This window comes from Manis pentadactyla, chromosome 15 (assembly GCF_030020395.1).
Source record: "Manis pentadactyla isolate mManPen7 chromosome 15, mManPen7.hap1, whole genome shotgun sequence".
NCBI lineage: Eukaryota > Metazoa > Chordata > Mammalia > Pholidota > Manidae > Manis > Manis pentadactyla.
The window spans coordinates 47,233,062-47,258,721 of NC_080033.1; the positions used below are offsets into that span (position 1 = coordinate 47,233,062).

Below are 25,660 nucleotides of genomic sequence, written 5' to 3' on the forward strand. Positions count from 1 at the left end.
ACAGCAGTAAACACCTGAGCGGCACTCCATGCGTCGTGAAGTCAGATTTATTCATCCGGATCTGTCTGTGTCTGGGGAGCCAATTCCATGTCAAGCTGTGTGCTGAGGGCAGAGCCCGCCATGGTCCCACCTTGGGAGGGATAGCTGCTGAACAGAGGGGCTGCATTCAGTGTAAATGATTCCAAAAGCGGGGGACCTTGGGGGTGTGGCAAGCATGAAGCAGGTCGGTCTGGAAAGTAGGAGCGGCTGCAGGCCCAGACAGCACCTTTGCGCAGCTCAGAAATGCTCCCTCTTTCCTCCCTCCCGGTGTGGGCCTCAGCTTCCCCATCCCTAACGTGGGTGTAGGGGTCATGCCCGCCGCCCTCCTTGCCTGGTCTCTGCCTTTGTGTCCTGATGGTCAGACCTGGAAAACCATCTGTGGGGGCAGCAGGGCAGAGTGACAAACAGCAAGGATTTGTCATTAGAGATTTTGCCACCTTCTAGCCCTGTGACTGAGCCTCTCTGAAACTCACCCTTCTCACCTGTCGAATGGAAATCTTCACATTTTAAATTAATAGGTAAAATCAACGCGACTAACTGCTAGCCTTCCTAACTGCAGGCACTTCCTAGCCTGATGCCTGGTGCTTAGACAGCCCTGAATCACTTTTGTTAACATGAAAATGGACTGAAGAACATCAAGTGGGGGCTACTCAAGACAGCCCCTGTGGGTCCCCCGGGCCAGCCAGGGCCTAATGTGCCACCCTCTGTCCGTCTTCCCCCAGGAGAACTCTGATGCCTTCCTCTTGGCTGTGGACACAGACTGGAAGGTAGGTCTCGGCTCACCCTCCTGGGATAGGGGACTAAGAGCTGGCCAGCCCCTGGCCCTACCCAGCCTAGTCCCAAAGGAGGGTCACAGCCCTCCCAGCCTGGAGCAGGAGGGGCTGGGCACCTCACAGCCTCCAGGATCACCTGCACTGCTCACAGTGGCTCTGCCTGCCCCCTGCTCAGTAGAGACTGGAGGTGGGGACGGTGGCCTGGGGAATGAGGGAGAAGACGGGATGCTGTCATCTGAATCAGCATTTTCCTCCAATGAAAGCCCAGTTGATGCTCCAAAATAGCTCCTGTTTCCATGGCAGCTGTTGCCAGGGCAACAGTGTCCTCTTTAGTTTGATCCCAAATTCCCTGTGAAAAACTGAAATTGTTCTTTGTTTTTATTCCTCTGTACAATGAGTTCACTCACTTGACCAGCTATTTCTCCCTTCTGAATCCCATACTGGCCATTTATGTCTGGGTCTTGGAAAATGTCTGCCAGCAGACACAACAGGAGCCTCACTGGGATCAGGGGTCACTTCGGCCATCAAAACCTGCTGAAAAAAGTTAGACCCTTCTGGAACCTTGCTCCTGGCTAGATGGAACTAGGCTGGGCCTGACTTCAATTTGGGTCAGTCGCTGAGCTCCATGACAGCTCCAGGCCCGGGGTCTGGACCAGGGGATTTGGGAGGTAGGCCAGCATGCCGGCTCCCCCCGCCCGGGTGCTCAGCAGTGAGGATCCGAGTCCCAGGTATGTGTGGCAGGCCCTGGGTCACCCATCCTTTCAAGGACAGAAGCAGTCGGAGGCATCAGAGCAGCCAGGGTGCACGTGCTCCGGTCCCTAGGGAGTGCCGGCTCTGAACCTAAAGGGCCGCAGGCCTGGGAGGATGGCACACAGGGCCTGAGGATTGGGGAGCAAAGGGGCGCGGTGGTCAAAAGATGGCCCTGGCCCAGCCTGAGGTCAGTGTGGGCACACCAAGGGGTCCTTTTTTGTCCTCCCTGCTCTACATAAGGGCGGGAATGTGTGGCCAAAAGCCCCTCCTCCCCAGGAGTGGGCTGGTGAAATAAAGTCCCAGAGCAGCCAGCCAGAGTAGGGCCTGCCAGCCCCCGAACGCACGCCCTGGTGGGTGTGAAAGAGGAGAGAGGAATCCTGGTCTCCTGCTCAGCTGTGTGCCGGGCCAAGCCCGGAGCAGTGACCAGGGGTAGGTAGACCCTTTGCTCTGTGAAGGGCAGCATGTGTTAGAAGGCACGGCACCCCCCGCTTCCTGTACCCACCTCTGCCCCCCACACTGGCCCCTCCAGTCACACCGCATGGGGCTACATAGGCTGCTTTTTTTTTAAGAAGAACCACTGCAAGGACGGCCCTTATCTGGGCCAAGGCCTGGCAGTGACTTTATCCCTTGTCCCTTGCCTTAGTGGGCCCAGTCATTGGTAGAGGCAGAAGAATAAACAAGAGACAGATCTGGTTCCAGAGCCTGGCACTGCCATTTACAGGCCATATGACCTCCAGCACATGTCCCCACCTCATGTACAGTGAGACAGGCAGCTTGGATCTCCCCAGATGTTTTTAGGGTCTGGAAATGATGCCTGCAGGCCTGGCTCTCAGACTCTGAGCTGACTGTGACTAGTGGCCCGTAGAGCATGGTGATGGAGCCTGACAGCCTTGGTGTGGTTCCAGGCTCTGTGCTTGACTATGTCATGTTGGGCAGGTTACAGAGCCTCTCTGTGCTTCATTTTCCTCATCTGTCAAGTGGGTGTCAAGAGGATAAAATTAGATATGATGTATAAAGCACTTGGGTAGAGCCTAGAATGGGGAGATATGCTAATAAGCATTTGCTATTCTTAATAATGCGACTTCAGGCCCAGAGTGCTAGGGTGCTGGTGAGCGCCACTGCTGCCTAGCTGAGTGGGAAAAGCAACTTCTTTGTACTTGTTTCCCCATCTTTTCTCATCGGTATGTTAGGATTATGTGTTATCTTTGAGGCTGCCCTTGCAGTAGGCACTGTTTTTCTCCCATTTACAGATGTGGAGACTCAGAGAAGTTGACTGACTTGTCTAAGGTCACACAGCACAGAAGTGGCAGAGCTATGACTGGTGCCTGGGTTTGGCCTGCAGGATATGAACCTGCCATTTTCAGCCACGGCAGCTGCAGAGAACTCTGGGAAAGGGGCTAACAAGCTAGAGAAGCACACAGATTGTCCCACTTTTCCCCTGCCAGGGCTTAGGCAGGCACAGGATCAGGGCTAGAGCCATTTTTGCAGCTTTTTCTCATCCCTCAGAGCAGCTCTTCAGGAAGGCCCAATTCCTGTTTTACAGTTGAGGAGCCTGAGGCACAGAGAAGTTAAAAACTTTACCCAAGGTTACCCAGCTAGTAGGCTTGGGGAGCTGGGATTTAAACTCTGGTCTGTGGATTTGAAACCAGTGAGCTGAACAGGATTAGGGGCCGTGGCTTGGAGTGGGCAGCATCCAAGGTCAGCTTCTCACCTGGTCCAGTGGGAAAGGCCACTCAGAGGTTGGGGGCCCAGGCTGGATGGGGACAGCGGAGGCACAGGGCTTTGGCGGCAGATGGGGTGGATGGCTGCCCCTCGTCCCTTTGGGGAGCGTGCAGGGGGATTTGTGGGCAGGCAGGGGAAGGGCTTTTCTTTGCAGGTTTCCTCAGGTAGGAGCCTGTCCCTTGTGCTGAAGTGGTTGCGGGGAACCAGCAGCATGGCCAGGACGTGAAGGGCAGGGGAACATCCCGCCCCATGCCCTGGCTGCCCTGGGTGAGCTAGGCTCCCAGAGCAAGAAGTCAGAGATGGGTCAGGGGCAGTTGTGGGTGCCCCCCAGGCGGAGGAGGTGACCGCCTCCCCCAGAACAGCTAGCCAGTGTCAGGGCTGTCAGTGCAGGCTGGGCTGAGTGGCACGTTTCTTCACCAAAAAGACAGAATGGGGGCACAGGTGCCCAGCACCCCTCCCTTCTCTGTGGCTCGTGCTTCTCTCAGTCCTTGGGCTCCCTCCTCTGCTCACCTCCCTGACCCATTTCCTCTCTCTTCTGCTCTCCTTTGCCTGTATTTATCTGCATGTCTCTAGCCAGCTCCTCACCCACATCTGCAGTTCTGGAGGACAGGGAGGGAACCTGAGGTGGCTCATGTGTCCTGCTCCCCAGAGACTCAGAAGCCACGCCCCACACTGCTGGGCCTAGGGAAAGAGCTGGGTGGGTCTGCAGGAGGTGGGCATGCCCACTTTGAGAGGCTGCCTCCTGTCCCTCCTCCTCTCCCTGGTGCAGGTCGGGGGTGAGGAGGGCAGAGCTGGTGTGTGCCCCACCATACCCCTGCTCCTGCAGTCTGCCCAAGCTCCCCCCATCCCCAGGGCCCCATTTCAGCAATGTGGGCAGGCCCTGGGCATACCTGTGGGTCAAGTGGAGGCTAGGGGAGGACCTGGAGGGTGCAGTCTCCTGGAGCAGGGCCATGACCCAGTTTGCCCCAGACAGCATTGACTCCTCAGCACAGCCCCCTCAAGGTTAAGTGACCCAGGCCTTCCTGTTGTGGAGGCTGGGCTTTCCCTTGGCCCTCCCTGCTCCCCCAGGTTGTGGCTCAAGGGCAGTGCTGTCCAGGGCAAGCCTGGGCTCCCCACCCTGCCCTGTGTTGGTGTGTGTGTGTCAGGTGAGAGGCTCCTGTGTACCGGATACAGGGTGTACTTATACGTGTGGCCTGGTTTGTCATCTTTCCGGGACCCCGTGTGCAGCTGCAGCCTTGCTGTGTGACAGTGTGCTTGGGGTGGGCGTTTGCAGGGGCTGGGCACCATCAAGGATGGGGTGTTGCTAGGGGTGGGAGGAGCAGGGGCCGGGCTGGGGTGAGCGAGGACCGCGGCAGCCAGTTGGAATCGAGCTTGTCTCCCGCCAGCCAATCAGGGAGCGGAGGCTCAGAAACGCCGCCGGGAGGAGGGCCGGCTGACGGCTGGCTGTGCATATAAACCGGGAGCGGTGCCCCATCCCAGAGCCGCTCGTCTCTGCTCCCGCTTAACCCCTCCCTCTGGACCCGGTGATACAGGCCTTTGTTTGTTTGCCCTTCTGGTCGAGGCGGGTCGCCTTCACACTCGGCAAGATGCCCGAGTGCTGGGATGGGGTGAGTGAGGGCTCTCAGGGTGGCGAGGCGGCAGGGTGGACGCGGCAGCCCTCTGCCTGCCCGGGGTCACTGAGGCAAGGCCAGCAGGTTCTCGTCTCCCGGTGCCCATGGCCTGCAGCAGTGAGGGTTAGCTGCTAGTCAGGGCCTACGGGAAAGCCAGGATCTGCAGAAAGCGAAATGGCCCTTGTGTCCGTCGCAGTGGTCGTACGTGTGCGCTCCGCATGGCACGTGCCCACTGGCATCTGCCTGGAGCCTGTGACCACCTCAGCCCAGGGGGAGGCTGTGTGCCCTGCGCGTGTCCGGGTGCGTGCCCTCCTGACTCTGCGGGGCTGTCCTGGTTGGCTGGGTGGCTTGCACCCGAGTGAGAACAGGACAGACAGCCTCCTTTTTCCTTAGGAGTTGCTTGCCGCTCCCTCCAGGACACTGCGGAGCCAACCCCCAGAGACGGGGAGGTCTGGGGCGGGGTGCTAACCGGGCAGGGGTTCCTGCTGGGGAGGGACAAGGAGGGCATCGCACTGCCTTATTTTGTGGGTGGGGGAAGGCGACGCTGGAGCCATGCGCCGTGGGCTAGGGACCCCAGGTGGGCGCCAGGGCGCCTCCTCCCTCCCCCGGCAGCAATGCCCAGGGGTGCTGTTCTTCCTCAGAGAGTCCCCTCTCTTTAAGAGGCACCCCTTATCCGGGCCTGCCCTGCCCAGGTCGCAGACCACAGGGTCGCCCCCACCCCCACCCCCGATCAGGCAACGACGTCAGCGCCTTACCCGGGGGCGCAGCCCCATATCGGCCGAATTACTGATGGCGGTGACGGAAAGGCTAGTACTAGCCCGCTGGTCCCCACCCCTGCGCGCATTGCAAACCACCCCCTCCACCTCCACGGCAGCCCTCAAGGTCACGGGCAAGGGGAGACGGGCAGGCCAAGAGGGGACGTCAGAGCCCCCTTTGTCGCCTGCCGCAGTGCCTCCAGCCGGCGCCCACCTGGAGGCCGGGCTCTGACGTCACCGGGAGCCAATGGGAGCGCTCGGCCCTTGGGGCGACCCGCTAGTGTAGCAATGAGAGGGACTGGTCACTAGGTCTCTACTAGGCTGAGCTGGGTCTGACCTCCTGGGCCGGCGGGAGAGTTCAGCCAAGGTCTCTGGGCCGCGAGGTGAGCAACTGGGCGGATGCCTCCAACAGTCCTTCCATCCCCAGGAGCTGAGACTTAGTTGGGTGGGCACTGCAACTGAGCCCCAATGCCCAGGGGATGTTGATGGGTCCATCACCCTACGGCTGGGAGGGTACATTCACCCCCCACCCCCACACACACACCCATGGGCAGTGGAGGTCTGGGTGTGGAAAACTGCCACACTGGGGCCTGACTTTGGCCCCAGAGGGTTAGGACTGACCCCATGCCTACAACTGCCCTTCAAGCCGCAGGAAGCGCATTGCAGCTCTTGTGCAATGGGTGCCCCTCCTGCCCCACACCCAGCCCCACATGCACCTCCATAGGGCTGTGCACCTCTCTGCCCCTCATTTTCCCCCTCCAGAGCCAAGAGAGCCTGGGGCTTGGGGGATGCTGCATGGGCCCCAGCAGGGACAGGTGGCTGTGGAGAGACCGCCTGCTCCAGAGGTCTCTTGGGTGGAGCTTGATCTACCCCAGCCTTCCGTGAAGGCCTTTGGTCTCTGAGGCTGGCACCTGTCAAGGCCTGCCTTGCCATCTTTGGGCGTGACCTTGGCTATTTCTCCTATCCCAGCCCCAGTTTGCTCCTCTGTGGCTTGGGTCCTATGAGGAGTAAATGAGAAAACACGTGAAAAGCAGCCAGTCAGTGAGCAGCAATTGTTTCTGGTTTTGGTGGCCCTGAGGGAGGACAGGCCTGGGACATGGGGAGGCTGTGGTGGACCTGGGCCTCCCTGGAGGACAGCAGGGTTTCTTTAACAGGGCCACACAGCAGAAATGTGGTTTCCAGTGTGGTCTTTGGCCACGGGATTGGCACCACCTGTCACTCCCTGCTACAGACAGGCCTGAACAGTCTCTGAGCCCAGACCCAAGAAGGCCTGTCTCCAAGAAGCTGTCTCCTGTCTCCTAAGTCTCCCTTTTCCTATTGTGGGCAGGAACTTAGATTCTCTCTAAGTGTTCTCTACCTGCAAAATGGTAGAAAGCACCCCCTCTCTATTGCAAAACCTGCTCTACACCTGGCACACAGTAGGTGCTCAGTCACGTGGTGTCGTTGCCCCTAGCCCCACCTCCAGCTCACTGGGCCCACTCATGGGACTCTCCAGAGTGCTGGCGGGCTGTTTATTCAGCTCTGACAGACCCTTTGGGAGTCTCCTCACTGAGGGGCCAAGAGTGGCCAGTTTGCAAAGGGACCAGCCAGCAAGGCACCTCCCCAAAAGCTTGGGGATGGCCAAGCACAGCAGCTTCTTCCTGGGGCCCTTTCCAAGTGCTGAACGCTCTGCAGATCAGCTTATTGAGCCACCAGAGTCCCTATGAGGCGGGTCGGGAAGAGGTGGCCCAGGCACAGGGAAGAGGTGTACTGTGCTCAGACTCACACAGTAAGGGCCAGTGTGGTCTGGAACCAGCAGCGTCCAGCTCCTGCCTCTTGAAGGACTAACAACCCTGAACAGCAAAACCAAGGGCATGAGCACTGGAGGACCCTAGAGCAGCCACTGCAAGAAGGCCTTTCGGAGGGGTGGGGGGGTTCAGGTTAACCAGGCCCTGCTGAAGGGAGGCCCCAGGGGTCATGGGGAGGGGCATTTGAGGTGGAAAGAAGCCTGGAGGTGGGAACCAGGAGCAGGTGTGGGGCTTGGAGGCGGGGCTTAGTGGGCAAGAGGGTGGTCACTGTGGATTCTAGGCAGGCTGTTGAGACCCTTTGCCTTCAGGAGCAGCAGTCCACGAAGGATTCTGAGTGGGAGAAGAACATGGGGAGGGAGGGACCCTGGCTGGGGTGGCAGAGCTGTCCTGGAGGGGCTGCAGTAAGATGGAGGAAACAGGCCTCACTGGACCCAGGGCTGAGAGCGGCAGGGCCTAGGTGGTGCAGCTCACCCCTCTGGCTGGTTCACAGAGCGGGCCAGAACTTTCTTGTGCAGACCAGTTCATGTTGTCCCTGGACCAAGCACCCGTGGGCAGGGGGCTCCATCTGGTCTGTCCTCTCTGGAAGCTGCCTGGGTTGATGAGAATGGCATGCCCACCCCTGTTGAGGGGTGGAGATGGAAGCTGCCCCATAGCCTCATTCTCCAGAAAAGCCCAGCATGGGGGCTTCCCAGGGTCCAGCGCGCTCTCTCCCCTCTAGGAACACGACATTGAGACGCCTTATGGCCTTCTGCATGTGGTGATCCGGGGTTCCCCCAAGGGAAACCGCCCAGCCATCCTCACCTACCATGACGTGGGCCTCAATCGTAAGTGCACCCTGGTCTCTGCCTTCCTCTGCCTCAAATCTACCAGAGCAGCGAGGCCTCCTCTCCTTCCACACAGGGCCACAGACATCCCCATTCATGCTTAGCTGGTTGCCTTTGCCATTTGGGCCTTGGTTTCCCCAACTGACCCCCCTCCACCTTGCCCTGCCTCTCGGGGCCACAGGCCTCCCACCCCTCTGCTCAGCCACTGCTGAGAGCTCTGTCTTTGCAGACAAGCTGTGCTTCAACACCTTCTTCAACTTCGAGGACATGCAGGAGATCACCAAGCACTTCGTGGTGTGCCACGTGGATGCCCCTGGTCAGCAAGTGGGGGCGTCACAGTTTCCACAGGGGTAGGTACCCCAGAACCCTACCAGCTTTCCCCAGCTCTGCACCCCAGGCTACACCTGGGCCTGACCTTCCGCTCTGCCTTCAGGTATCAGTTCCCCTCCATGGAGCAGCTGGCTGCCATGCTCCCCAGCGTGGTGCAGCACTTCGGGTGAGTCCCCACCAGCCCCTGTGCCAAGGGAATGCTCACCATTGCCACAGAGCCCCCAGCTCCAGCTGAGGGCTGTGAGGGGGGCCTGCTCGGCATGGCAATCATGGGAAATGGCACCCCCTAGCCCTAGAGTGACCAGCCATGCTCTCTGTCAGGTTCAAGTACGTGATTGGCATTGGAGTGGGAGCCGGAGCCTATGTGCTGGCCAAGTTTGCAGTGAGTCTCCCCATGCCCCCATCCCAGAGCTGGTCTCTCCTGCGGGCAGCCCTTCTACCCTGGGAACATTTATTTCCCTCTCCTTTCCCTCCCCTCACTTTCTTTTCACTTAGAAAAGCCCTTTTCTCTTTTTTTCTCTGAAGAAAATAATTTTTTTTTATAAAAAGGTTTTTCAATACATTTTCCCAAAATAAAACTATACTTAACTGTTATCCAAAGCCAGAATTTCTATTAGCCACAAACTATACAACTAATTGTTCTAGCCACTAAATAAGGATTATTCTAATCACTCATTCCCTAATTAAGGTTATATTAAAACATGAATTCATCTTTTAACCAAAAATTTCACATAGGTTAAATTTGGAAGTTTTCAAGGCCTAAAGAGAGTCACATTTCAGAAACACCATGTTGGGTAGGAGCCCACAAGCTTCTCATCTATTAAAAAAAAAATTTAATTCTCAGGATTCAAAAAATTTCTTTCTCCAAAAGAAATGAGTGAGAACTTTCAACTCCGGTTTCAATTTCAGCACTTAACCACTTTAATTTTGGACCATGCCCTGCCGCCCCAGACACACTTGGCATGACGGTAGGATGTATGTATATTACCATTTTCTCCTCAACATGGGCAAACAGTGAAAAAGAAGATGTGAATATGAATCTGGGTTACAAAGTCTAACACAAAACAGGCTTTGGAAAGGTCAGTTTCTTACCTCACTAGGGCTCATTCTATGAAAGCAAAGAAACAAAATGTTTTATTGATGTGTAATCCCATTTTACAACAGCAGCATCTTCAGAGATACATTAAAAGGGGTGGAGAGTAGGGATGGAGCGTAGACTCAAAACACACTGAAAGGTTCCAGGTGGAAAGGAGGACGCGCAGGGGCAGCTGGAAGTGGAGCCCAGGCAGGGTCCCAGCGGGGCCAGTTGAGCTTCAGTGGCATCTTGAGGCTCTTAACAAAGTGCATCCTTCTCTCGGACCATCCCAACCGCCTGTGAGATCGGCAGAGCTGGAACTTTACAGCCCGTTTCCCAGGCGGGAATACTGGGGCTCCCTGAGCCCCATCCCATCCCACAAACCCTGTCCCCCTTCATGGCAGCTCATCTTCCCCGATCTGGTGGAGGGGCTGGTGCTGATGAACATTGACCCCAATGGCAAAGGCTGGATCGACTGGGCTGCCACCAAGGTGAGCGTGGTCCTCCTGGGCGGTAGGAGGTGGTGAGGGGCAGCTCTCACTCTGGCCTCCACCTCGGCCCATAGCTCTCCGGCCTGACCAGCACTTTGCCCGACACGGTGCTATCTCACCTCTTCAGCCAGGTAAGGGGGTGGGGCCCGTCCTCACATAGCAGCGGGGTTCTCTTAGAGCCTTGGGCAGTGGCTGAAGGGCATGGTTGTGCCACTAAGGGACGCCCAGGGCTTCTGCGCCCTCCAGCCAGAGTGGTGGTGAGGGGATGTGACTGGCATCCTACCTGTCTCACTCTGCTGTCAGCCCTGAGGTCGCTGTGGCATCTGAGACACGTGGTGGGGGGTCCTCCTCCCAAGCCCTCCCTGCCCCTCTCCTCCCGAGGCCCTGCCCTGCTGGGAGTGAGGCCAGGACTGCTCTGGCCCAGACCGGCACCTCCCTCTGAGCCCACGCCCCGAATGTCCTCTGCTGTCTGCCCCCTGCCGTGCCCCTGCCCAGGAGGAGCTGGTGAACAACACGGAGCTGGTGCAGAGCTACCGGCAGCAGATTGGCAACGTGGTGAACCAGGCCAACCTGCAGCTCTTCTGGAACATGTACAACAGGTGCGGGCGGCATGGGCTTGGCTTGGCCGCACCATGAGCCAGCGTGCCTTCTGGGGGACCCCTTGGTGCAGCCTCCCTGGGAGGCGGCGGGCAGGTGACACATTCTCCCAAGTCTGCCGACGAGCAGGTGGTTGAGCCTCCTAGAGGGGTCACACCCAGTGAGGGGCAGGTGGGGAGCCGAGCTTCAGACTCTGTCCTTGGGCTCTTCCATTCCATCTCCTCCCTTGGGGCGTGCCAGCTGGGAGCAGTGGGGAATGTGGGCGACATCCTGCTCCTGCTGCCCTGCGCCTCGGTGCTGACGTCTATACATGAGGTCAGAGAAAGTCTGGTTTTCACTGTGCTCCTTGGAGCTTCTTTGGGGTTGCTTTGCAGGGGAATGGCCAGGGACCCCACTGACCTCCCTCCCTTCTCCTTGTCCTACAGACATTTATTAAGCACCTGCTGTGTGCATGGTAATAGAGAACAGGAGCAGCCCATGCCTCCCTCCAGGGCCCAGGCCCCCCACAGCGCAAGTGGCAGTGCACACCCAACGAGTACTTGGGTTGGGAGTGAGGGGAAGCCAAATTTGAGGGCCCACATGGCATGAGTTGGGGGGTCTGAGAAGAAGCCACCAATGAGGGGAGCACTGAATGCTCCTATTAGTGCAGAGCAGGTTCCTGTCTCCCTGTTGTCCCTGTTGGGATCTGTGAGGTATTGTTCCACAGTTGAGACAAGGAGATGAGTGTAGCCCAACTCTGGGACCAGCCTGGGGCTTCCGGGCACGTTGGGCTGTAATTGCTAAGACTGGCTGTCAGGCTTGGGGACACACCACCCAGGATGGAGTCCCAAGATGCCCACTTCTGCCTCTGTCCTTTCTGCAGCCGCAGAGACCTGGACATTAACCGGCCTGGAACAGTGCCCAATGCCAAGACGCTGCGGTGAGTGCCCCCTGCCCTCCAGCCTGCCCTACCTTTGCCCCCAGGCAAGGCCAGACAGCCCTTTTCCTATGTCTGCAGCTGCCCGGTGATGCTGGTGGTTGGGGATAACGCGCCTGCTGAGGATGGGGTGGTGAGTGAGACACTATGCCCTGACCCAGCATGCAGGGGTGAGAGGCGGGAGGAAGGGGGTTCACTGGCCCCTAGCCAGCAGAGTCAATTCTTGACCCAGCCCAGGGAAACCACATGGTCATCTCATCCCACATCCCCACGACCTTGCCATGCAGCAAGCACCCATCCTTCAGGTCACTGAGGCCTGGAGACCGGAGGGAACTGCAGCCAGGGTCACGCCTCCCAACATGCCTTCCCTCCCAACACTGAAGCCCCACCTCCATCTCTACCCACTTAAGGCCTGGAGACTGATTTCTCTTTTCTCTGAAAGTTGATTCATTCATTAGGAAGTAAGGAATTCCTGTGGTCCTGCTTCGACTACCACTTGCATCTCAGTGCAAGACTTGTCACATCTGAGAATTACATGTCACCTGTCCTGTTGGAACTCTGGGAGCAGGTGGCCTGGGGGTTTCATGTGTGCCTTAGCACAGAGAGTCGGATCCAGGAGGGCCCAGCACAGCCCCTCCACTTCCTCCCATGTGCACAGAAATGACCACATGTGAGGGCTTGGAGGAGCAGGGGTGTGGCCTGCACTGGCCAGCTGCCCCCAACAGGCCCCACAGTTTCTTGCTGACCCTTGGCCCTCCCTCTGTCACCACCTGACTCCTGTGATCCCTGCTGCTCTCCCAGCCACTCCTGCCAAGGTGGCCCTGAATCCCTGTGAGGACATTGCCTGGCCCCTGCTCACTGCTGTTTGTTCCATCAGCAGTTGTGAATGGAGTTCGAGGGCCGCAGGCCCTCAGGGGGCTGCTTCGTGGTCTACTGGACTTGGCCTTGCAGAAAGCAGCCTGGAGAGGGGCAGCCTCAGCCAGGGCCAAGTGCTGGCCTATGTCTGTCCCACTAGTGCCTTCCCTCACCAGTAGACGCCTCCCAGCTCTGGGTATAGAACCTGCCTTAGCAATTAGGGCAGGGGGCTCCCCTGCCACCCCTGGGGGCCAGAGCTGCCTTATTGTGTTGAAGCTGGCTCCTTGTTCCCAGGTCGAGTGCAACTCCAAACTGGATCCAACCTCCACAACCTTCCTGAAGGTGAGGCCTTCCTCCCACTGTGGGCCCCGCCTCAGGGTAGGGCCTGCCTGGGGTCCCACTCAGGGTGGGAGCAGGATGTGTGTCTGCTCGGGTAGCTTGTCCAGGTGCACAAGGCCCAGGCACGGCATGGGGCCCCTGCTCAGCTCACCCTCCTCTCTCCCCTGCAGATGGCCGACTCCGGGGGGCTCCCCCAGGTCACACAGGTGAGACTCTTGGTCCTCCCTCCTTTACCAGCCTGGGTTGGGGGAAAACTCCTTCCCCCAGAAAATCCAGGCACCTGATCAAAGCATGTGCCTGTCCCTCCATCCTGCAGCCTGGGAAGCTGACTGAAGCCTTCAAATACTTCCTTCAAGGCATGGGCTACAGTGAGTACACCTCCCTGCAGCACCCCCTGGAGACTAGGGGGCAGCAGCCACGTGGGGCTGGCACACTGTCAGGTGGTGCCCAGCAGCCTGTAGGCAGATGCACTCTGTGTCACCAGGGCCTGGGTGCTTTGCCGCTTTCACCACATGCTCCCTGATGACTGGGGGCGCTCTGTGGCATCTCTGCCCAAAGTCTCCTGTGTTCTTCTGTGCTTTTGGGGAGGCTTTGAGATATTATCCCCATGGCTGTGGGGCGGCTGTACCGGCCCCCTGCCCTCCCTCTCCAAAATTCCCCTTGGGCAGGGATGCAACTCCCAGGCTGTGTTTGTGACACACACACGTCCCTCTGGTGGCCCACCTATATCTCCATCCCTCCCTTTTCCCCTACATATCTGGCTCTCCTGCTGGAAGCAAACTCCCTCTCCCTGAATTTATTTTTTCCTCCCCATTGTGCCTCCTTGGGAGGATGTGCCTGTGGGAGAAGGCTGGCAGCCAGCCAGGAGTAGAACTCCCTCCAGCCCCCAGGGGCCTGTCAGCCTCTCTGTGGGGAAGTAGGACAAATAGAGAGCAAGGCAGACAGTGAGACACAGCAGCTCTGAGGCTAGGTCCCCAAGCATGGGGGCTCCCGGTGAGCACTGTGGGATGGGCAGGTGAGCAGCACTTTTCAGGGGCTGGGATGTGTGCTCAGGGCCCCTGGAGAAGTCCACCCTGGCAGCCTAAGATCTGGGAGGGATTTGGGGGGTTGTGTAGGCCTCTGACATTCTGTACCTGAGAAGATTGAGGCCAAGCAGAGTGGCAAGGGTGCTGGGACCAAGATATGGGCCCCAAAGACCTTGTCAGTGAGCCCCTCGGCGCCACAGCCTAGCCTGGAGAAGGTGGGATGAGATGAGTGCCCCCACCCTGCTGTCAGGGCTCCTGGGACCAGACTGAGGCCAGCCCCTGCTGTGGATCCTCCTGGGGCTGCTGCCTGGGTGGGTGGGCGGGAATGGGCTTCCGGAGGCTCTCGCCATGCCCCCAGCCCTCCCTGTGCTTGTCCTTTCTTATCTCTGGCCCTTCTCAACACCCTTGCCTCATGGGACATGCTCTTCACCATGTTCTGTCTCCCCCCTACCCCCGCCCCTGGCTGTCTTCTCTCTTAGTTGCATACTTGAAGGACCGAAGGCTGAGTGGAGGAGCAGGTAGCCTGTGGCCCATCCCCTGGTGCATGCCCCCAACCCCAGTATCCCCTGCTCCTTCCTCTGTGCAGTGCTGTAGCCAGGCCTCATCTTGCTATGGTTTGGAACTTTGTGTCCTGCTCGCCTCCAAAGCCCACAGGAGTTCTGCTTTTCCACAGATCCTGGGCCACATGCTACGTGCCTCTGCCCATTTTAAGGCTGTAAATGGTCTGGGGTATAAAGCAGTCTTGCTTCTGGGTTGCCACAGGCTGTGTGGTTCTCAGAGCTCTGGCAGTTGGAACCAGAACCTCTCAGAGGTAAAGCCCAAACTGGATGGGTGGCCTGTTAAGTTCAGGAAGGTAGTTTGTCCCTGAGAATCTTGCTTGGGAAACTCTAAGGACAGAAACTGGAGTTAGGGCAAATTATGGCCCCCACACCTTTATTCTTCTTTCCAGAAGTGATCCTACTCTCCCTGCCCCATCATTCTCTTGAGGGAGGCATAGTTGGAAGTACGTCCCATCCCTGCACCAACTCTGGGGTACCTGCATCTCCCACCCCATCCTGGCCATAGCTCTGGCCAGCTGTTGTGGGAAGGGTCGCGTCGGCCTCTAGGGGCCCCCGCCCCATGGGCTCACTTCGGCTCACTCACTTTGCTGGTGCTGCATGCCTCAGGCTTGGCAGAGAAGACGCCAGAGCCCTGGCTTGGGATGGGCCTCCGTGCCTTTGGAAGAATGGGTCTCTCTGGCTGCTTTGCTTGCGTGAATCCTCCTCCTGCGTGCTGGTGCCCAGCCCTGCCTGCCAGTCCTCACGTCTGTCCTGTTTCTGTCCACAGTGCCCTCGGCCAGCATGACCCGTCTGGCGCGTTCTCGTACCGCATCCCTCACCAGCGCCAGCTCAGTGGACGGCAGCCGCCCACAGGCCTGCACCCACTCGGACAGCAGTGAGGGGCTGGGCCAGGTCAACCACACCATGGAGGTGTCCTGTTGAAGCCCTTGGCCCCGCAAAGACACAGCACCTGCCCTGCCGCATCAACGTCCCACCGCCATCCCTGCACCGGCTCACTCATTTTTCACATTAGTTTATGTTTGTGAGGGTGAAGAGGACAACCTGGGGTTACTTCTCTTTTGTTTAGGAAGATGAAGGGAATCATCTTAGATGCTGCAGAATAGTCTCCAGATGGTTTGAGGTCTCATTTCTCCCCATCCCACCTCACTCACCTTATTAACTTGCTTAGACCCCTCTTCCAATTCCCCCCCAGCCCCCCAGTTTGGGCACAGGGCAAGGTACAGGGAGAAAGGAGATTAACTAAAGAAAGAGGCCAAATCCTCTGGCCAGGATAATATCCTGGATTAAAGAGCACGGGATGACCCCTTGGGCAGGCAGGTTTGAAGATGGGATGGGGCTTGAGCTGCTGGGTGCTGTGACCCAGGCACTGGCGTGAGAACCAGAAGACAGCAGCCCAGGAGCACTAAGAGGCAGGAGCCCTGGAGCTCCACAGGCCCCTTCCCTCCAGCCCCTCCACCCAGCACATGTGTTTCTTTCTGGCAGCAGGTGACAATCATCTGAACAGTAGCCACAAGGGGGCGCTCCAATCAGGCAGCCGTTTTTCTGGTGCTTTCTGGGCGGTCCTGGTGTTCGCTCTGGGGTCAAATAGGCAGGTGCTGAAGGGATTTTCTCTGCCCAAGGAAGACAAAACACAGAGGACCCTGAGGGCTGGAACCCCACAGACTGTCCCTTCCAACTCACGCACTCCATTACCTCCTGGCCCTGTCCCTTTTCTGAGCCAAGGCCTCAAGGCAGAAAGTCACCTGGCCTTTCATCTGCATAGGGACTTGACTTGGGGACAGAGGTTAAAGGCTGAGATAGCCCATGAGGTTTGGATGCACCCCTGAGAGCTTCATAGTGTCTGCCTTTGGGAGCCAGCATGTGGCCCGAGGCAGCAGCAGTGAGAGTCCCAGTAGATCTCTTTTTTGCCCCTCAGTTCCATGGAGGACAACTCAAGTCAGCAGCAGTATGGGCAAGACCACCAGAAATGTGGTGCTTCTAGGGAGAGTTCTGGTGAAGCTATACCAACGATTCACACAGGCATCACTAAGTAAGAGAGTTTATTTGGAGAGAATTGGTCCACATAGCAAGAGTTCGTCAGTCCTGCATCACCATCTTAGCCTATGGGAGTGGCTCAGGCTGGGCCTTGCTGGTCTTGGGGTGGGAGGTGAACGGTCCTGAAATGAACAAGGGCCAGACAGAAGAAAAAGGCTCCCACACACCCCAGCCCCTTCTAGCCACCTGAAGCCCAGGACTGCCATGTATTTCCCATCCACCCACCTTATCAGGTTGAGTCTCCTGGCCCAAAAACCAGAAGCCATTTGTCTCAGAGCCTAAGTCAATTGCCACAAATTCTGAAATGAGGGGAGAGCAATGAAAAATGCAAGGCTGTGGAGGGAGGTGTGTGTGGGGGTACTCTGAAGCTGAGGGGACACCTGGGTCCACATTTCCTCTGCACATAATACACACACACACCCTTCCAGAATCTTAAGTCATTGCTAGACTGCTCTAGAGCCTGGTGGAGTGTTAGCCTGTCCCCCATTCTATTCACTCACACGCTCCCTTTGAATACTGAATGTAAACTGTTTGAAAAGCTGGTAGAATTAATCCCTCTTACTGTAGATAGCGCTACTAATGTTTTGTTTTTGCTGTGTCCTTTCAGATGAGATATCTATAAATGTCTATACATTATATATATATATGTATATTGGGTCCTCCTGTGTGTGGTTTTCCATTGGAGGTTGTCTCTTTAGTCAAAGTGAACTTTAATGGGTTTATTATTTTCCTCTGTACAAAGTGAAGAGCCTAATTTTGTGTATTCTGGTGATTATCATGAGACTTTGAGATGAGAAAATATAAAATAAAAACCCTTGTCAACATAGAGTTAATTCTGCTAAAAAATAAAGAACCCAGGAATTCGAATGGTGATGCCATGCCCATCATGGAAAGACTCTAAAGAGGCAGAATGTTTAGGCTGGCAAGGAAGGTGCTGGTTGGGTTCAGCGGGGTTGAATGTGACAACTGTTTCCATTGATGTCTGTATTTCCAGTTACTGTCACATACATTATTTAGCAATCCTCACGTTAATTCCAGACAGTAGATAGTAATATCTTAGTTTCACAGTTGAGAAGACTAAGCCATAGGACAGGATTTGTCCTAGTAAGAGGCCAGTCTGGGAGCTGGCCTTGTACTGTAGCATCTATATGTGCAGCATGCTACTTCCCCATGTTTAACCACTATTTCTGATTCATTTACTCAATCGAGTTCCTGCTGTCAGCTGATAAAACCCCACCATGTGCTATGCAGAAAATGAAAAACAGGGAGGTATACAAGCGAGTGCGGGCAGAAGTCGATTCCAGTTCTGGGAACCCTGCTCACGCTACTCCAAAACGCGCGCGCGTGCAAACTGCTCTAATGAAGCCAAACTGTTAGATGACCGGAGATAACAAAGGGTCGAGACCGGGAAGGCGGCCCACCTGGGTGCGCTCACAGCCGGCCATCCGCAGCCCGAGAACTTTCTTCACCAGGATTTCTACCGAGAGGTCTCAGCTGTCAGACACCACAGGGGAAGGTTGTTCTGGCTCAGAACCAGGCTGGAGGCGGCCGGGGAACACGTCTACCTGTCACCCCACCGTCCATTTTCCAAACCCAATTGGGAACACCGGACTCAAGAAAGTTCTCAGGAAGAACCGTTTGACCAATGCAACTCCCCACTCATATTCCGCCTGGACGCAACCGAGCGTCACGTGGCCCCCGTGGCGGGGCGTGCACGTAGGCCCCGCCCCCAAGCGCCCCTCCCCGGGAGGCCGGAAGCGCCTGCGCGGCCACGCTGACTGGTAGGGTCGCGCGCCGGCCGACTATGGAGAGCCACACGAAGCGCCGGCGGGTAAGTCGCTGGTGGCGGGCTCGGGGTGGCAACACCTCGCCCACGTGCTTCGCCCCTACTCCGCCTGCAGGGCGGTCCCGAGTGCCCCCTCCGCTCCTCCCGCGGTCACTAGCGGCTCCCCTCATCCCCTCCCCCACCAAGCCCTGCCTCCGCGCGCGCCGCCGTCTCCTCCCGCCCGCAGCGGGCTATCCTGGGCAGGGCCTCGCCACGGTGCTCCTTGTCTCAGGTGGCTGGGCCTGTGGGCGGCGGCGACCCGGGTCCGAACCCGGTGGTCGGCTTCCTGAGTTGGTGCCGGCAGGTGGGGCTGGAGCTGAGTCCCAAGGTGAGTGGGGGACGGGCGCTGGGGTGGAAGCTGGCGTGGCGGGGGCGAGGGCGGCTGTGTGAGCCAGCTCTGACCGCCGCTCCTCCTGCCTAGGTGACGGTGAGCCGGCAGGGCACGGTGGCCGGCTACGGCATGGTGGCTCGAGAGGATGTGCAGCCCGGAGAGCTACTGTTCGCGGTGCCGCGGGCCGCGCTCTTGTCGCAGCACACCTGCTCAGTCGGCAGCCTGCTGGAGCGAGGTGGGCACGGCGCGGGACGAGGCGGGCGCGCCGCAGGGCCAGCTAGGCCGGGCGCCGGGCGCTCACCTCAGGGTCTCTGTCAGAGCAAGGGGCGCTGCAGAGCGAGTCAGGTTGGGTGCCGCTGCTGCTGGCCCTGCTCCACGAGCTTCAGGACCCGGCTTCACACTGGAGTCCCTACTTTGCGCTCTGGCCCGAGCTAGGCCGCTTGGAGCACCCCATGTTCTGGTGAGTGCCATTGCGAGGGGCGGCGGCGCTGTAGCACCGTAGCCCGGCCAGGGCTGCTCTGCCCAAGCTTGGGGCACCCAAGCCCTAGTCCCGACACGGCCTGTGAAGGGAACTGGGTGGGGGAATGTCACTGCAGGCCAGAGGAGGAGCGCCATCGATTGTTGCGGGGCACAGGCGTACCTGAGGCGGTGGAGAAAGATTTGGCCAACATCCACAAGGAGTACTGTTCCATCGTGCTGCCCTTCATGGAAGCCCACCCCGATCTTTTCAGCCCTAGGGTTCACTCCCTGGAACTCTACCACCAGCTGGTAGCTGTTGTGATGGCCTACAGGTCAGTGAGCAAGACCTTAAAGAACCCTCTTCTTTAGAACACTGTTGAGGGACACGAGGGTAAGGAACGGTGAATCCCATCCCCTACTCTACACTGGGCTTTAGCCAAGTTCTCTCTCTGGCAGTTTTCAGGAACCACTGGAGGAAGATGATGATGAAAAGGAGCCAAACTGCCCTTTGATGGTGCCTGCTGCAGACATACTAAACCACTTAGCCAATCACAATGCCAATCTAGAATACTGTACAGTGAGTGGATCTTTCCCAGTTCTTGTTCTTATGTGCACTGAGGATTGGGTGTTTAATTCAGTCTGTTATTTTTGCTGACCGGGCAACTTGACTAAATGGGCTCCATGAGTTGTGAAGTTAGCTCCTCCTGTAGGTACTTTGCATATTCATTAGTTTGAGTAAAGTTAGGGTTAATTTCTGATAAACTACATTATTTATTTGGTGCTAGAGGTTGGTAACTCTGTGCAGTGCCAGCAAGCTTAGACTGTCAGGGCCCTACAGACAGCAGCCTAGAGCAGCTATACTGTCAACACTTCTTGAGAAGGGGTAGATGGGATGTTCTTAAGTCTAAGATGATATTAGTACTGTTTATGTCAGTTCTATTTTCTATGTAAAAAGATCCAAGTTTATGGAATGAAAACTAGGAAATCGCTGTTTTTTAATTCTTGCCTTCATTTGCCATTCCTACTTTGATCTGGGTTTGTTCATTTTTAGAAGCTAGCAACTTTTTCAATGCTTAAGATGCTTGAGCCAAGTAATTCGCCTAATGAAGCACTGAGGCTAACCTTTGATCTTTGCAAATCTCATCCCTTTCATTTCATAGTACATGCAGGATCTTAAACAGAACTTGAAGGTAGAATGTTGATAGGTGTAGCATCAGTACCATCATCACTGAACTTAACCTGCTGTAGAGGATCTTCCTAAGAAAGAAGTCATCTTCATGAGGCTGGCCTGGGAAGGGCCTGGCCCCCGCTTCTTTCTCCTTTTCACCACAGGATTGTCTTCGGATGGTGGCCACTCAACCCATTCCTAAAGGCCATGAGATTTTCAACACTTACGGGCAGATGGCTAATTGGCAACTACTTCATATGTATGGTTTTGTTGAACCATATCCTGACAACACAGATGACACAGCTGACATTCAGATGGTGACAGTTCGTGAAGCAGCATTACAACGTGAGTGATTAACTCTCACCTTGGACACTGGTGTGTATGTCTGTCCCTGCACAGCAGTCCCCCATTTTTTATAGATAAGGAGAAATGGGCTTTTGGGAGTATAGAGACTTTCATGCTATTACTTTCCTATCTACCATACAGGAACAAAAGTTGAAGCTGAAAGGCTCTGCCTGTTCGAACGCTGGGATTTTTTATGCAAACTGGAGATGGTAGGGGAAGAGGGAGCCTTTGTGATTGGGTGGGAGGAGGTGCTGACTGAAGAGGAACTGACTACTACCCTCAAGGTAAAGGGCTGAGAATGTCCATTTAATGCTAAGAATAAAGCTAGAAGAGGGGACACTTAAATACTGACAAGAAAGGCTAGCTTCTCTAAATCAAATTTCAGAAATGCAAGTAGTACATCCTAATTAAAGAGCCCATGGTTGCTTTTAGGTACTGTGCATGCCCGCTGAGGAGTTTAGAGAGTTTAAAGACCAGAATGGATGGGGAGATGATAAAAGGGAAGAGAAAAGCCTGACCATCACAAGTATCCCCAAGCTCACAGCATCATGGAGACAACTGCTTCGGGACAGTGTTTTGTTGACCCTGCAAACCTACACCACAGACTTAAAATCTGAACAAGAATTACTCAATAATAAGGAAGTCTATGCCCAACTCAGCTGGAGGGAACAGCAGGCCTTACAGGTTCGTTATGGTCAGAAGATGATCTTACACCAATTGTTGAAACTAACAAGTTAGCAGGTTCCCTGAAGGAACATCCATAAGAACTTTATTCCAGGCTAATGTTCACTGATGGGTTGAAATGAAAAGAAAACTTGGATTTTTTGTTTTGCTTACCATATTAAATACCAAAAGGAAAAGTAGCAAAGGTGGTGTGCTAGGATTAACTCAGAGGTAAGGATGGTATGTTCAGAAGCACTGGGAGCACTTGGGAGTAATTGCTAATTGTTAACTAAGACCAATAAATTTTATAGCCCTATTCTCAGTTTGAACCAAAGTTTGTAAAAATGTGGTAGTAATGGGTCTTGTCATCTAGTGTTTAGTAACATGAACTTTGAAAAATCTGTGTCTGTTCTGGGCAAGTCACTTTACTTTTTCTTAAAAACTGTTTCCTCTATTAAGTCACTGGTATTCAGAATAACTGTTAAATTCCTTAGCATTCTGAAATCTGGTCTAGAAGGCACAACTCACCCTTTAGGGAAGAAACCCTAAGACAGTCACAGCCCATTCCTGTAAGATTTCTGTTATTTAATCTTCAAGTTTTTTGTCTTCTCTGGCTGCAAAACTTATTAAAGGTAAGGTGTAAGTCACATATAAACCTACTCCCTTTGAAAATTAAAACACTGTGAGGGTAAAGGCTATGAAAAAAATGAGCATTTTGTAATTGTTTAACCTGCTCCAATGAATTTCCACTGTTGAAAGGAACAGAAAACACTATACAAAAATCATGTCCTTGCTTATTTCAACATGCCAGATTAGAAATGGGGAAGATCTACCATTCAGCAAGAAGTTGGTGTTTCCCAATGGCGCTAGGCACAAGGCTGGGCTTGTCCACTTTTCCTCCTCACCACCAGCACTGGCTGCTGCTACTGAGAAAGGCACAGTGGACTCAGGTGTGTGTCATGACTTTAATGTTTGACTACAGTATGCATACACATACAAGAAGTAAGGGAGCTAAAGCCCAGGAACTAGAAAGGCTACAAAATACAACACGTGGACCAATACATTTACAAAACATTCAAAATCCTTACAAAAGGGGCTGTATTGGTCCTTTCAACTTTTGTTGGTCAGCTTAGCCTTTATGGCCATTCACTGGGATGATGGGTAATTCATACTTTTTGGTTCCCTTTTTCCCACAAGTATCAGGAGAGACTGGGGGAAGGGTGGGTTAAGTCTGGTCTGGTTTCCCTTTGTAAAAAAAAAAAAAAAAAGAAAAAAGCTGACTGCATCTCATAGGGCCCAAGGATAGGTTTTCCATCAGAAATGAAAATGATGCTCTCCCAGCAGTCAGCTTTAGACTGGGAAGAGAGGCAAAACAAAAACTGTCAATTGTGGGATCTCAATTGTGAGCTCTTCCCATGTTCCCTGTTACCAAATTCTAGCATATCCACATCTTTAACAACTTTGTGACTTTCAAGGTCCCCTTGTCCACAATAAAAAAATAAGTTACATAATATTTAAACTGGCTTTCTTGTTATTTGGGGCACCAGGAATATCAAAAGACATGGAACTATGCCCCCAGACAAATGTATGGTATCAGCAGCCTCTTCCGTTACAAGCTGGGCAGGTACCAGTTTATCTGCTTGCCTTCGAAACATTTTGCACAAACCCAAGAAGTTCCAGACAAAGGTTTTCTCTTTCATATATTTACACAAGTTCAAAATGATATTCACAGCATCTTCTAAATTTTGGCCAAGAGTCAAAAAATGCATTTAAACTTTGGAACGTGCCCACACAGGAAGCTGACCCAAACATTAACTGGGTCAGATACCCGAGAACCAAAGGGCTGGGAAAGTCAGGAACAGCTGAAAGGATTCTTCAGCCAGTTTACGAACTCGGTACGGTGTGGGACCTCCAGGCTGACACATTTACAACAGAGATGCAGTTCCATCTAACTGGCACCTGTCCCTTCCATTACTTGCTGAGCCTGCTTCTGTCCCATGCAGCACTGTGCAACCGACTGGAATAACCTGAAGAATGGAGAGAGTTACAAGTTTGTGAGAAAAGTTCAGGCCTGATAATACCTGGGTGTCTCATAAGCTTTTGGCCACTACTGCCTTTGTAATCACCCACACTACCTGGAGCCATCAAATGATTCTCACTCTTACACAATGAAAAAATTACTTTTAACTCACTTTTCAATTTCTGGGGCACAGTGTACAAACTCATGGTTCCAGAACTTAAACGCTGGATTTTTAATCAATTCAATGAAGGTAATAAGAAGACCCCAAGGATGTGGCCTATTTACAATCAACCGTTCCAAGAGAACCCTGGAAAAGGGGAGAACATGTTACTGCACAGGGAAAACATACAAAATCATGACTACTTCTCCATTACCTTTTTTCCTAACTCTGCTCCCTGGTTACTAAACTACATGCAAAAACTGTTAGCTTTACTAGAGAAAGGTCAATTATTCTATACTATATGACATGATTAGTGCAGTTGTATTCTGGAATTAGAAAATATGATTTGAATCCTTCTTACTACTGAGCCTCGACTTCAGGTAAAGGATAACGGTTCAGATTACACAGCACACACAAGTAGTCACTTAAAGAATGCAAACTCGAAGTTGGAAACAAGTTCTAATACCATAGTACATGTACAAACTGTTATAATTTTTTTTTTTTAAGTTTAAAACCCATTTATTGCTTACAAACTGCAGTCCAGCACCGTCTCTCTCCCCTGCTCGGGAAGAAGCAAACAAGCCAGCCAGCCCCTCCCCTTAACCTCTCAGGTTCAGACATGCCCTCAGTTGCCCAAACTGGTATAATTTTTCTACATGGCAATATTGGCTTTATGTATTTGTAACCTTTGATCTAACCAACTATATTTCTAAAAAAAGATTTAACTACAAAGAAGTTCACTACCTTTATATACAATCACAAAGCAGGGCCTGAACAGAAACCAAGAATGGACTAACAGTTACCCAAGGGAAAGGGACTGGGGAGGATGGGATAAGGGGGAAAGGGGGGCATTACAATTAGCGCACACAATGGGGGTAGGGGGGTGGCATGGGGAAGGCAGTATAACAGAAGACAAGTAGTGATTCTATAGCATCTTACTACGCTGATGGACAGTGACAGTAATGGGGTATGTAGTGGGGACTTGATAATGGGAGTCTAGTAACCATAATGTTACTCATGTAATTGTACATTAATGATACCAAAATAAATAAACAGGGCATGATATCACCTAAACATTAATATTAATTATTGACATATAAATCTAAGAAGTACTGTATCTAATACCCAGAATCTATTAGGTGAAGAGGCTAGTTTAAAAAGTCTAACCCAGTTTTTAAAGTATGTATCTCCCTCACTAGAACCCATCCATTCCCTCATCTCCAGTGTTGTGCTTGGCCCAAGCAATCTGCAACAGATTCCTAATAATTGTTAGGAAAACAGTATGATCCTGTGATTTTTCTTGCTTGAAACCTTTTAGCCCAAGAGCAACATGCCCTTAACTGGCCTGTGTGACTCAGGACTCCAGTTGAAAATGCCAGCACTTTTTGTTGAAAACTACTTTTTGTTTCAGCAGTGATTATGATTTTAATTTACTTATGATATTCTTGTGTCCATCAGACTAATTAGGAGGGCAGAAACCATATCCATTTTGTTCACAACTATATCCCACATTTAACAGATGTAAAAAGATGTTTGCAGCAAGTTTAAAAGATGTTCAATGAACACTGAATGCATAGGAAAAAAACACCCACAATTCCTAACAAAGTGGAAGGGGCATTTTAGAAGCACCTGAAAAACAAACCTCTCTTACCTTGTGATCTGTTCTTGGATAGCTTCAGTGTTGGCCTCTGCAAAAAGATACAGCATGGTGCAGCTGAAGTAGTGAGTGTGGCTATTTGGATACCGCAGCTGATTTGCAATTGCATTCAAGAACAGATACCGACCTAGAAATAAAACTCAACTTAGTATTAAGGACTTGCTCTGAAAGCCCAACATGAGACAAATCATTCTGAGTGGCTAGCATTTAGATTACTGATACAGGCTTTATAATTATCCCCTTGGTTTTCAAGTCTCCACAAAGTTCTCATTTCTGCAGGGTTTAATTTCATACTTTCCATTTTAAATTTTAATATTTTAAATATTTACTTAAAAACAGACCACTACATATGAACACACATTAATATTTTCCCAAAAATATTTAATGGAAAGTGTCACTGCTTTACACTTCACAGATCTCTTTAAATGTTACTGAACAGGAGATAGCTGGATTTTCTCCTGCCTGTGTTCAACCTGTTCTGGTATTACATTTCATGCAGTGCTGGCCCAGCCTTTCTAAAAAGGGTCTTGGGGACACCCCCAACAGTTTC

At 53.6% G+C, this 25,660-nt stretch overlaps 3 protein-coding genes across 19 annotated transcripts in view; 2 read left to right on the plus strand and 1 right to left on the minus strand.

Annotated features, from left to right (window-relative positions):
- Window positions 1-17,310, plus strand: part of NDRG4 (NDRG family member 4) — a 31,417-nt gene extending 14,107 nt beyond the window's left edge. For 2 of the 7 annotated variants that reach the window (XM_036897950.2, XM_036897945.2), the window contains exons 3-17: window positions 762-806; window positions 8,155-8,260; window positions 8,490-8,610; window positions 8,694-8,756; window positions 8,912-8,972; window positions 10,070-10,156; window positions 10,231-10,287; window positions 10,652-10,755; window positions 11,616-11,672; window positions 11,751-11,802; window positions 12,819-12,866; window positions 13,034-13,069; window positions 13,180-13,231; window positions 14,368-14,406; window positions 15,215-17,310. In XM_036897950.2, the coding sequence (XP_036753845.2) occupies window positions 762-806; window positions 8,155-8,260; window positions 8,490-8,610; window positions 8,694-8,756; window positions 8,912-8,972; window positions 10,070-10,156; window positions 10,231-10,287; window positions 10,652-10,755; window positions 11,616-11,672; window positions 11,751-11,802; window positions 12,819-12,866; window positions 13,034-13,069; window positions 13,180-13,231; window positions 14,368-14,406; window positions 15,215-15,369 (1,083 nt within the window). In that variant the 3' untranslated portion in view covers window positions 15,370-17,310. Of the gene's footprint in view, window positions 1-761; window positions 807-4,745; window positions 4,892-8,154; window positions 8,261-8,489; window positions 8,611-8,693; window positions 8,757-8,911; window positions 8,973-10,069; window positions 10,157-10,230; window positions 10,288-10,651; window positions 10,756-11,615; window positions 11,673-11,750; window positions 11,803-11,901; window positions 11,975-12,818; window positions 12,867-13,033; window positions 13,070-13,179; window positions 13,232-14,367; window positions 14,407-15,214 lie in introns of those variants that run through there. The other 5 variants (XR_005027250.2, XM_036897948.2, XM_036897947.2 and 2 more) reach the window with 5 other exon arrangements.
- An 872-nt stretch (window positions 17,311-18,182) lies between these two features.
- On the plus strand, window positions 18,183-22,786 carry SETD6 (SET domain containing 6, protein lysine methyltransferase). 3 transcript variants are annotated; one of them, XM_036897943.2, is made up of 9 exons: window positions 18,183-18,313; window positions 18,540-18,635; window positions 18,729-18,873; window positions 18,957-19,098; window positions 19,235-19,429; window positions 19,554-19,674; window positions 20,430-20,610; window positions 20,752-20,894; window positions 21,043-22,786. In XM_036897943.2, exons 1-9 carry the CDS (start codon window positions 18,287-18,289, stop codon window positions 21,346-21,348), a joined length of 1,356 nt encoding a protein of 451 aa, XP_036753838.2. In that variant the 5' UTR covers window positions 18,183-18,286; the 3' UTR covers window positions 21,349-22,786. The 3 variants fall into 3 exon arrangements, with proteins under 3 accessions (XP_036753838.2, XP_057349535.1, XP_036753839.2); XM_057493552.1 differs by having other exon boundaries at window positions 19,370-19,429; XM_036897944.2 differs by lacking the exon at window positions 19,235-19,429.
- Window positions 22,787-22,956: 170 nt separating this feature from the next.
- Window positions 22,957-25,660, minus strand: part of CNOT1 (CCR4-NOT transcription complex subunit 1) — a 154,158-nt gene continuing 151,454 nt past the window's right edge. For all 9 annotated transcript variants that reach the window (XM_057493550.1, XM_057493551.1, XM_036897937.2 and 6 more), the window contains exons 47-49: window positions 25,105-25,237; window positions 23,466-23,600; window positions 22,957-23,300 (exon numbers count right to left, since the gene is read on the minus strand). In XM_057493550.1, coding sequence (XP_057349533.1) covers window positions 23,222-23,300; window positions 23,466-23,600; window positions 25,105-25,237 — 347 coding nt within the window. In that variant the 3' untranslated portion in view covers window positions 22,957-23,221. The remainder of the gene's footprint in view (window positions 23,301-23,465; window positions 23,601-25,104; window positions 25,238-25,660) is intronic.

Excerpts from the sequence above, each read along its gene's own strand:
- SETD6 (XM_036897943.2), top strand. The coding sequence starts at position 18,287 with ATGGAGAGCCACACGAAGCGCCGGCGG. Across the intron at positions 18,314-18,539 it reads GCCACACGAAGCGCCGGCGG|GTGGCTGGGCCTGTGGGCGG; the intron begins GTAAGTCGCTGG and ends TCCTTGTCTCAG. Across the intron at positions 18,874-18,956 it reads CGGCAGCCTGCTGGAGCGAG|AGCAAGGGGCGCTGCAGAGC; the intron begins GTGGGCACGGCG and ends GGTCTCTGTCAG.